We start from the raw sequence: 12260 nt of genomic DNA on the forward strand, positions 1-12260 counted from the left end.
GGAGCGTCATTAAAACTAAAAGTCAAAATATCAAAATAAACTTAAGCTGAATTTCAAAGAAACTCTATCATAAAATTTTAGAACAAGATTTTCAAACACTGAAGCACAGTCAATCAAAGCTCTCTCTAAAATGCTATTATTAATCATATTTTACTGTGATCAAATGTATATACTTAAATAAATATAAAGTGGTGATTTTAGCTTATTTCACTGACTTACACATTTCTGTGAATGTTTATATTTCAAATAATGTTAGTAATAGTGCATAGATTTAATTTAGAAATAAATATATATACACATATTGAAGTTGTTAAAAGAAAAAGTAGTGGTAAAAGGAAATGATAAAAAAGTGACACATTTGTAAAATAATATAAAATGTAGTATATTAACAAAACATTTGGATACTTCTTGTTTAGATTATATTTAACAAACAATAGAGAATCATTAGAAATATCTGAGTGATAGAGTTAAATTATCTGAACTCTGGAAAATAATTATCTGATAACTATATACTGGAGAAGGGAAAAAGAGAAGGCTTAGTGACTAGTAATTAGATTACCCAAATCGTTGGTAAAAGGTCACAAAGGCCGTTAGGATACTGTCCTTAGGAATAGGAGCTAAGAGACAGAAAAGAAGTGTGATGTAGAGAGCCTAGGCAGGTAAGAAGAAACCTCAGATTCCCCAGGTTAGTGACTGGGAGGCTAGAGACATGATGAAAGATGGTGTCATCAGAAACAGATAGTCAGAAGCAGAAACTGCTTCTATAGAGGGCTGGATATGATTTGAACACACTGAGTTCCAGTTTACAGTGAGTTTCTGAAGTGGAATGATCTACTCAGTATTTGAAGATGTAGGTCTAACACTCAAGAGGGGCAGAAGGTGCACAAGGAGATTTAGGAAGTGTTCATGTGGCTACCCTAAGAGGAAAGAAGACAGAGTTCAAAGAAGAACTGATCAGAAAAGAGAAAGTAATAGAGATAATCAAAGTGGAACTCATAAGGGGTGATCAGAAAGACAAGAAAAGAACAAAAAGGGAAGAGTCATGAAGCTTCACAAAGAGAGAAATGGTAAAAAGCATCAAGTTCTGCAAGGTGGTCAACTGAGAGAAGCAGCAGGTGGTGGTGGTGGGGTAGCTAGATCCAGCCATTAGAATGGAGAATACACAGGCATCTGCTTTCTCTGACTTGGATAAACTCATATAACAAAGGAAGACCAGGATTTATTTAATGAGTGATGTCTTATATACCAGAGACAGTCTAGTAACCGTGTGTTAAAACTGTAAACAAAATAACAACTGAACCAGGGTTGGGATGGACTAAAAGTTCTAATTAGAATTCTAATATTAAATTTTTAATACCAATGAATCATTTCATTTTCCCACAAGTCATTGCTGCCATCTGTGAACTAAAATTACTCAGCCTGATATAAGATCTCTTGAAGCTCTAAAAAGAGTTCAGAGTTCCTCTAGAAATGGTATTATTGCCTGTGCAAATATAGGTTAAGATGAGGTACCCTTAAAAGTTTCCACTGAAGAAAAAGAAAATATATAAAGAATAATATATATTCCAGATGATGCTTGGATTATAAATAACCCTCCAATATTAAACACACTGAATAAAACGGAACAAAATATATTATACTGATTTCACACTAAATACTAAAATAAACTTTAAAAAAATGTTTCTCCTGAATTTTAGCCAAACTCCTTTTTTTAAAATCACAATTATTTAATCATTTTATGGTTGACCACATCTTAAAAGGCTTTCAAGTGAGAAGAAACTTGAGTCTTGCTTAACCAAGTGGCTAAGTAAACAGAAATTCCAAGACAAACATTATTTTATGTTAAAGGAGGATACTGATTTTATGTTCACAGTGGAAGGAAAAAAGCAATCATTTAAAATTATAAGAGGGCTTCCCTGGTGGTGCAGTGGATAGGACTCCACGGTCTCAATGCAGGGGGCCCGGTTTCGATCCCTGGTCAGGGAACAGATCCCACAGGCATGCTGCAACTAAGAGTTCACATAACACAACTAAGGAGCCCACCTGCCGCAACTGAGGAGCCTGCCTGCCACAACTAACACTCAGCACAACCAAATAAATAAATATTTAAAAAATAAATAAAATTAAATTAAAAGAAACCCTTCTTTATCACTCCATAGATTTTTATAAATTATTTGATAGGCATAAAAGCTAATAAATGTTATATCTATGCTTTATTTAAATTAGATTAAGCTGTCAGAAAGCCAAAGTTCATCATTTTAGCAAACAACTGTTACATTTTTCTGAAAATGCTATTAATTGAAGGCTTTCACTTACAAAATTACCATTAAGCACTCAGTGTACTTAGGTGGACATTAGTAAATTATAGGTGTAAATCTGCAAAGTTAGGAAAAAACATAACTTACTGTTTTTTCCTTCCTAGGTTCCATCTGATCAGGCTTTGCCGAGCATGCTGCCTGTGGCTGTTCTTTTATTTTTTGAGTCATCCCATCATCTTTCGTAGACAAACTCTGAGGTGCGCCAGATGGTAAATCTTCCATCTTGGTCAGTGGTTGTTTCTTTTCTTGCACTGCCTCTGGAGCCACTCTGCCTTCAGGTTTTTCTTCAGCAATCTGTACTTGAGTTTTAAGTAAGTCATATTTCTGTTCCTCCTCTAGAGCTGATGTTTTTGCTCCTGGGGGTAACTTTTTGTCTTCAAGAGCTGGCCTTTTGTCTTTAAGGGTTGGCTTTTCTTCTTCAAGAGGAGGCTTTTTTTCTTCTAGGAGTGGCTTTTTGTCTTCAGGGGTTGGCTTCTTTTCTTGAGGGGCTGAAGTTTTGTCTTTCTCTAGTTTACTCTCTTCCTGGATTTGATCTGTGGTTCCCTTAGGGGGAATTTTTTCAACTGAATGTGTTTCTTTCACTTCTTCTGGAATGATTTTTTCACCTTCGGTTTTTTCTTCTTGTTCCCTCTTTTTCACTTTTACTTGGGCAGGCATTGCTATTTTCTGAGATGGTTGTTCTGTAGGGACAGGCATAGGAGAGGCTTTTGGTCCTGTCTGTGTAAGTGGCATTTTGCCCATGTCTCCAAGCTGTCCTGATATTGCTCTCTGGGTTTGGCAATTTAAACAAAGCCATTCCTGAATCTGCAGATAAAATAGAAATTAAAAGATTAACTATAATTATATACATCTGTTTTGGTGCATTTACCAAGGTTAGCACTTGACAATTTCTAGCTGCTTTTCTGTATATGGAGAAGGTGGGTCATTGTTTTCTGGATCAATGAAACGGTGACTTTTAAAGAAGACTGCAAAAAGACTATTTGAAATTTAAAAACAGGAGTCCTTAAAGATCAGCAATTAACTCACCTCATCATAAAAAAAAGAAAAAAATGCATCAAAGATAGACCCAGGGGAATATCAATTTTTTGGTTAAAAAAAATCTGAACTTGTTCCAAATACAACTATTTTTAAGCCTCGTGCCTTCAAAATTATGTTTCCATTCAAAAACTATTAAATTTCATAATAATTTTAACAGCCAATTAATCATAAGTTTTTTTTAGGACTTAGCCTATAATATCCTGTCTCTTGACTTGGATCAAATATAGTTGTATCTACCAGAGCAGAACTTTTACAAGGCACATGTAGAGTTTTCAAGAATCACTTGTGCATAATTCTCCATCTAATTTAAGATCAAAAAATAATATTCTTAATAATAGTCACATTTCTCATGCAATTGTGTCAAGAAGCATTCACAAGTTAAAATTGTTTGATATTCTTTTTCCCCAGAGTTTTCTCAATTGCTAATTAAAACACTTCCTTATACCTCTAAGTGTAATCTATGGGCCACCTGCACCAAATCACCTGCGGTTGTCCCTAGACATGCAAATTCTAGGAACTACACCGAAACAAGTTTATCAGAATCCTGGGATAGGAGACGGAGGATCTGCCTTTTAAATAAGCTGTTGGTTAATTTTTTTGCAAACTAAAGACTGAGAACAACCCTCTCATAATACATATAGATGATCACATGGGAGAGAGATTGTTAGACCAATAATATTGCAGAATTCCCCCCTTATTGTTGTATGTTGTGCTTCTTCTTACAGCATACCTATTAAAATGTAAGAAATAAAGACTATACATGTAGCTTCTAATTGTTACCATTTAATGAGTACCTATTCTCTAAAGTGCATGGTTGGAGAGTCATGCAAATAATATCGTGTTCGTATGTTGTATTGTCTTCTGAGAAGTTCAATTTCAAACTGCTTTTCATATTGGATCATTCTTTCCAGCAGCACAACTTTAATTATTTAGAGACAAAAATCATTTATTGTTCTAGAATATTATTGGACATCTAACATCCATTTCTTACTTCAGCTTTCCATTTCTTTAAAGACATAAAAAGTGTTGCTTAATACTAATGACTGTTTTGCAATCTGTAAGCTGTTATAATTCTTACTTGGTGATCTAAAAGAGTAAAGACCCAAGTCAGTTATTTAATTTCAGTAAAATGTTGTCTATAAAACATTAGTACGTATTACGGGTTCACTTGCTTTTTGTGTTATGATCATCCAATACCAATTCTGTTCTTGATTTCATGTCTAAGCAGCAAAAAAGTGAATTGTGGCTTCTCTGTATAGTAACTTTATACAAAGCCTTGGGAAAGAAATTGATTTGATCCCTATGTCAAATTCTAAAAGCTCCAGCCCTTGTGTTGAATAGTCCCTAGAGGGGGTACTTCCATAATACCTACAGAAAAGCAATCTTAACCTGTCCTGTAGTATTAAAAAAAACATTACTTGGTGGGGCCACATCTTAGGATATTTTCATTCAGAGACTGGCATTTTAAAAAACAAAAACAGACACAAATAGCTGTGTCCTTGTGCTGTTTTGTCACATGGATTCTAAAAACCAAATGCAGGTGTGTGCTATGCATTCCTGTCAGGGCAGGTCTGAATGTAAATAAGTTAGGAAGTTTTTAATATACCAGAAATAAAGGTTTCATCCCACTGGAAATTCTTGTCAATTATAAAAGTGTGATTACTTTATCTGAGTTTTAGGGACAAATTATACTTACAAAGTTGTCGTCTCTTGCTACTTATAGCATATGATGCCACAATGGTACACAGCTCTTGTTAAAAGGAAAATGTGTTGAGACAATAAATGTAGTGATTATTTCAAGGTAGTATACTCATTATTTTCATACATTTGAAAATTTAGGTAAGAGGATAAAGAGTATACTCTATTTAATCTACTATGTCACATAAAACACTCCATTTTCCTGATTTAAAATAATGTTTGATAAACCTACAAGCAGTGATAACCCACCCACTACTAAAAGGCAAACAGAAGGCAACAGCGTCAGTCTAAGAGAAAAAGGACCTTACGCTGAGAGCCTCATTGGCTAGTTCAAATTCGTGTTTTGCTTAAATTCGCATCCTGATTCAGTTAAAAGTAGTATCTTTTTTTTTGACCACGCCCTGAAGCTTGTGGGATCTTAGTTCCCCAATGAGAGATGGAACCCAGGCCCCTGTCAGTGAAAGCGTGGAGTCCTAACCACTGGACCGCCAGAGAATTCCCTAAACCTATTACCTTTAATCCTGTAATTATTTTTAACATGATGTTGCTACACTTGGTCTCTTGGTTACATGACTGACTTGCGTTTTGAAGAAGATTATAAGGCCAAGCTTAAGTTTTTTTTGACTTTACACTTTGTCACCAAAATTAATTTGGAAACTGATGTTACTATCATGTCAAATAATTATAACAGCATTCACTTATGCATCTATTCTGTATATCTCTAGTCTATTTATAGCTATGGATTACATATACTCTTGGGAAATTATACATGCAAGGCTTATTTGATCAGGAACTCACACTCAAGTAGAAGAAAGAAGACATGGGTTAAAAATAAGTATAATTTGCAGGGAAAAAATTAAGGAAGATGGAAAGGATACTATGGATTTAAAAGGGTTAACTGATGAATCCATTTAGAACATAAGGAATTTGATAACTTATAAAGCACACAAGAGTATTTTTTCACCAATTAGAAATGCTGAATTGGTGGTCTCATATGTGTGTCTCTTCTTTCTGCAGCCCTAGAACCAAAATTAGACCACCAACAAATTCAGCAAGTAGAGGAAATTATAAAATCAAAAAGGACTGAAAGGGAAAAAACACTATAGTAGCATCAAAATTTTGTATTTCTTTAAACATATAAAATTAAATTTTGTTTATTAAGAGAAAAGACAGGAAAAGGCAGAGGCTAGGGTAAAATCAAAAGTAGGAATGAGAAAAGTAAAATTGATCAAATTTTGACGAAGTGGAGAAAGCAAAAATGAATTTTCAAGAAAGTTCATTCAGGACAATATAGGCCATCACCATTATCACATCATTATTAATTATAGACACAATTACTAGAAAAATTTTCTTCACAAAAGACAATTTGGGAAATACTCTATAACCACATAAGATGATGTAAAAATCTGTCGTTCACATTTTTTTTTTGCCTTTTTTATCAAAAATAATCCCAAAGATTTTTGTATCACTGTTCAGGAGCCTAACTTAAGAAGTATTATATTTCTGGGTCCAAAGAAATGTATCTCCACTCTTAGTTCCTCAATAGCCGCAATACTATTAGACACAACATTATTAAATAGTCATAATGTTTCTAGTTCAGCAGCAATCTGGAGAATTAAGCAAGATTTCTTAAATTATATTAAAATTCAATGAATAATATATCACTGCCATATATGACTTTTACTAGCTGAAAACTCTACAATAGTTACAGTTGTGACACACATGACTATTCATGTTTTGCCTTAAGGTTAAATATCAAGTGAGTTACAGTTTTATCTTTGAAGCATTTCCTTATAAAGACAGTGAGACAATCAGAAAATGAATATATATTATATATAATGTATTATATATTACATATATAAACTGAAGGTATTTCTATTATATTACTGAGTTTATTACATAGAAAAATAGAAAATAGAGATCTTATGGAGGTTTTTTTTAAAAACATACTAGTCATTATTATGGATGCTCTCAGGCCATTTTCATTTGTTTTTCTGTGTTTTTAAAATATATTTTATTTTCAGTATACTGTAAGTATCTCCTAATGGTATAAACATATTAAAAGTTTACATTTCATCTGTATTATTATTAAATGTTTTAAATAAATTCAGAAGAGTCTATACTATGAGACCAATCACATATTTTAGTACTTTAATGTTAATATCCAGGATATCAAAATTCATCTCCAAGTAGGAACAATTCTGATAAATAAAGTATATAAAAAATAACTCCATGTTGATCATAACATATTAGAATATATCTAGTTGCCAGCTAGTACACGTTAATAAAATGCATTTATTTTAACATCAAATCACCAGGGCTTCAAAACAACACTCCAAAAATCCATTAATCTTAAGAGTAGGAAATGAAGGTAGTAAAACCCCCAAAAAACGGATGCTGCTGTGCTACTCAGCATTTTTCGATCAATAAGTAATTTTCTTTATATAACATTTCAGCTGTAACTATAGCAACAATACCATTAAAGAAAATCTCAGAACTTCAGGCCCATCTATTTTTTCTAAAAATCTTTTCTGAAGCATGATAATAAGACCTGCAGCAGGTTGAAAATCTGCCATTAGACTTTAAATGGTAGAGAAGTGATGGTCCCAAAACCTACATGAGCATTCATATTTGTGTCTGAGATATCTTAATAGTATCTTAACATGAATTTTCATTAAAAGACCAACTGGACTGATTTGGAAGCTCATATAATTTCCATCAATAGAAGTATTTAAGTAGAGACTGGGTGGCCCCTACTTAAAATTCTGTAAAGGAAAACCAAGCAATAAAGGGGATTGGTTCTATAATACCATTGAGTTTCCTGCCTACCATGAAGCTTTTGAGTCAACAATAAATATTTTACACACATTTTTGTCTGTTTATTTGCTTATCATTCAGAATGTTATTTTTTTTAAGCTAAGAAATAATTACACTAATAATCTGCTTAGACATCACTGTTTTACTTACTGACAGATTCAAAAACTGGGAAGCAATGTTATCTGCAACTTGTCACTTGTATCTATGCCCCCTATAGTCTCAGCATTAGGGTTGTTCTATTTCTCTAAGGCCCACACACTCTTCAACTTGACATTCTGAAAATCAGATTTTTTGCTTGTTAAATTCTTAAATTTATTTCCTTTTGTAATTTGTAAAAGGGAAAAGGATTGAGTTCACAGTTGATGCACTTTTTTTTTCAGATTACACAACTGTTCAGACTACACAATCAGGATATGAAAATCTGTGATCATTTATGAGACTACATTTTACAAGTGTATGCAGTAATGTGTTTGTGATACTTCTATTACTGTGTCCCTCCTAAAACTGAATGGGATTATTTTTGTTCCTTTTATAATCATTGAAACAAGAATAACTCATATCCAATATATATAATTGACTGAGGCTCTTCCTTATTTACTTCATATGTAGATGTAAGAATTCTATTAGAATATATTAGAACATTAACGTTGATATGAAAACTAAGAAAAAACCAAGTAGGCAATTTAAACATCAATTTCCAGTGGAGTTAGTGAATGTGAAGGGTAACATATCAATAATGAAACCTAACAGAATATTCGTACTTTTAGGAACCTGCAATGGGGTTATCTTTTTTAGGTCTAAACTGATCATTGGTCATGTCCCTATTCATCTCTTCTTTTATGTTTATTTCTGTAAGACTCCCAAACCCTTATCTATCACATGAAGTCTGTTTCACTCATTTGATATAAATTTCTATATAACACATTTCTGCATAATGTAAAACTACATAAACATTTCCATAAATAGCAAGATGCCAACTAAATATACATGCCATCATGTATATTACACCAGGGATTAATATTACTGCATACTGTTGATTGACATTTTTCTATGTCCATTTTTCTTTGAAGAAAACCAGGATCATTTTTTAGTCACTTTCTCATCACAACTAATAAGTATTTTCCTAAACTAAGAAAGTAAAGTCTGGGGCTTCCCTGGTGATGCAGTGGTTAAGAATCCACCTGCCAATGCAGGGGCCACGGGTTCGAGCCCTGGTCCGGGAAGATCCCACATGCCGTGGAGCAACTAAGCCCGTGCACCACAACTACTGAGTCTGCGCTCTAGAGCCCGTGAGCCACAACTACTGAGCCCGTGTTCCACAACTACTGAAGCCCGCGCGCCTGGAGCCCGTGCTCCGCAACAAGAGAAGCCACCGCAGTGAGAGGCCCTCGCACTGCACCACAACAAAGAGTAGCTCCCACTCGCTGCAACTAGAGAAAGCCCGCATGCAGCAATGAAGACCCAACTCAGCCAAAAATAAATAAATAAATAAATAAAATAAATTTATTAAAAAAAAGAAAGTAAACTCTGATGTTTTAAATACCATTACATAAATAATATATAAATACACACAAGCATTCATTAAAATACCTCTGAATAATTACATTAACACAATTTTGACAGAACTTGTTGAGGAAAATCAGGGGCTTAGTTTTCTTTTGGAAATATAGATACATGAAAATGAATATTTATATTTATGTAAATATGTATATTTATTTGCATAGATGAGAACTAAATAGGGTTCATTTCCCTACAATGTCTTCTTTCCTTCCTTCCTTTCTACCTTCTTTCCTCCCACCCTCTCTCCCTTCCTTCCTCTCGCTCTCTTTCTATCTGGATAGAGGGCAGCAGGAACAGAGAACAGCTCACTAAAACTGTTTTGACTAAGTAATCTACCTGATTTGGGTTCAATCAGAAGCACTACGATAACTGATTGCCTACTAGTGTGTATAAAGGACAACTCCAAGGACACAGATGATTTCTCACTGGTAACCAATGATGCACTAAACCTAAGGGTAATCATAAGTACTTATTATGTTGACTTTAGCTAACTCGGCTCTAAGCAAAAATTGAAGTCTCAAAGGTAAGACATCTGTGGATTCACGACATTTCTATTTGTGATTAATTGTTCTAGTGTACTACACTTTGGGCTGATATTTACATAAGTTTAACATAAAAAATAAGCAACAGTTTAAAAATGTATCATTTATGTTATATGAATATCAACTTCAAGTTTTTATATAATCAGTTCTCATCCCTCTGCTTTTATAGAGTTGTATTTTATTATTTCCCATTACGAGAGGTATATATTTTGCATGTGTGAATAATTACATCAAAGAAAAAATATCTTTCTAGTCTTAGTCACTAGTCAGCACTTCAGGCAATGTGTGACTGAATTTTAAAATAAGATTTATTTTGAAGATTTTAATACACTTCATCACAGAAGATGTTAAAATTACAAACATATGCATTTGGAAGACAGATTATTTAAAGCACATTACAGCTGAATAAAAATTTACTGAACATTTTACAGGATAAATAAAAACCAATCCCAACTTTAAATTTAAGCATCATTGTGAATATAATATTCAAAGACAGAATAATCTCACAGACTAGGGAGCCTGAAATATATTGGAAAGGGGCTTGCACAACTGGATGACAGAGAATGAATGCAAGGTGACTGGGGAGACTGGCTGGGTGTTAAGCCCTCCTACAATGCAGTAGAACATGGTGCAGTACTGGAGGTTCTCTGTACAGGGAAGAATCAATGTGTTGATTCGGCAAGGTGTAAACTTGTCTAAGCTGAACTATGTTTCCTAGGATTCCCTTCCCTAAACGTTTCCCATTATAGTTTAGCACTAGAGACCTTTTGTGTGAGATGTGGAGGGCAGAAGTGAAGCAGCAGCCACCTTACTCTTTGGATGCTCAGAAAGTTTGGGTACAATCACCAGGTGCTGTTGAAGTTCATCCATGCTGTTACTTATCGTTTGGCTTGGGGCAGCAGGCAGGCATGCAGCTGTTCTACTTTCCTCTGAATTCTCCTTCAGCCTCTTCATCAGCTTTTAGGCTGGAGGCAGTGAAAACAGACAGGTGTTCTGGTGTGTCCCCATGGGTTCCAGCTTGTCCTTGCTCCCAACTACTCTAAGTTCATCATCCTTCCCTCTACCTGCCCTTTGGACTGCAAGCTCCAGTGGCCTTTCAGCACGTTCCCTGCTCCCACAAATGTGTAAGGACAAATTCCTAAAATAAATCCCTGTTATATACATTCTATACTTGCTAATGGTTTTGCTTTTCTAATTACAGTCGACGTGATACAGTCATGCTGAGTCTGTCGTTATTCAAGATATGATGACTTTTTATCATTAAGGTTGGTGTGCGTTCAAAGTAATTCTGATAGACTATTTTTGATTTTAAGTTGCATGGCAAAGAAAGTACACTTCACTGGAATTCAACAGAAATAGTGACTGTCTTTTGAGTGTCAGTGTAACATGCATAAATGAGTCATTTGAAAGGTTTTAGTTTTTAAAACTGTTATGGTAAAATATTAAAAACAGTCATCAAAAATAATTTGTGACATACACATAACAACGAAAAAATTTTAAAGGGTTGAACACCCATGTACCCACTATCCACTTAAGAAATAGAACACTGTCGATATCATTAGAGACAACCAGGTGCCCTCTGCAATACCATCCTAGTCTATACTCACCACCAATAACTGCTATATTAACTGCTGTATTGTTAGACCTCTGTTTTTTGTTGTGGTCTTAACATTATACATATACTTTTAATATACTGTTTGCTTCTGGACATTTAAAAACTATATATAAATAGTTTTGTGCTATCCTTTCTTTTTTTCTTTTTATTCTTTTCAGTGAACACTATCTTGGTACAAAAATCATCTATGAAGTAAGTGTGGAGCATAAAGAATAACTTTAGGGCTTCCCTGGTGGCACAGTGGTTGAGAGTCCGCCTGCCGATGCAGGGGACACGGGTTCGTGCCCCGGTCCGGGAAGATCCCACATGCCGCGGAGTGGCTGGGCCCGTGAGCCATGGCCGCTGAGCCTGCGCATCCGGAGCCTGTGCTCCGCAACGGGAGAGGCCACAGCAGTGAGAGGCCCACGTACCGCAAAAAAAAAAAAAAAAAAAAAAGGATCAGGAAGAGTCAATAGACTCAACATTCTTCAAGCAAACCTCCATGATGTTTATTTTGACCAAGCTTTAGAAAAATGTGACCTGAGGCTAATTCAGTATTATACTGTGTCAAGCCCCTGCAGTGTAGTTATTTCACATAGCCCACTTGTTGAGGAGCCATGTGTTTTAATTTTAGCCAGACTGGGGTTCTAAATGATATACTGGTATCATCTTGTGAATGCTACTTGCTGAACA

General features: G+C 34.7%; 1 protein-coding gene across 1 annotated transcript in view; it reads right to left on the reverse strand.

Annotated features, from left to right (window-relative positions):
* The window catches only part of PCLO (piccolo presynaptic cytomatrix protein), a gene marked incomplete at both ends in the record, with an annotated part of 388228 nt that overhangs the window by 215167 nt on the left and 160801 nt on the right, over positions 1–12260 (reverse strand). Inside the window, one exon of the mRNA XM_079711001.1 lies at positions 2406–3122. Within this exon, the coding sequence (XP_079567127.1) occupies positions 2406–3122 (717 nt within the window). The remainder of the gene's footprint in view (positions 1–2405; positions 3123–12260) is intronic.

The sequence above is a fragment of the Hyperoodon ampullatus genome, assembly GCF_949752795.1.
Source record: "Hyperoodon ampullatus genome assembly, chromosome: 9".
Classification (NCBI taxonomy): domain Eukaryota; kingdom Metazoa; phylum Chordata; class Mammalia; order Artiodactyla; family Ziphiidae; genus Hyperoodon; species Hyperoodon ampullatus.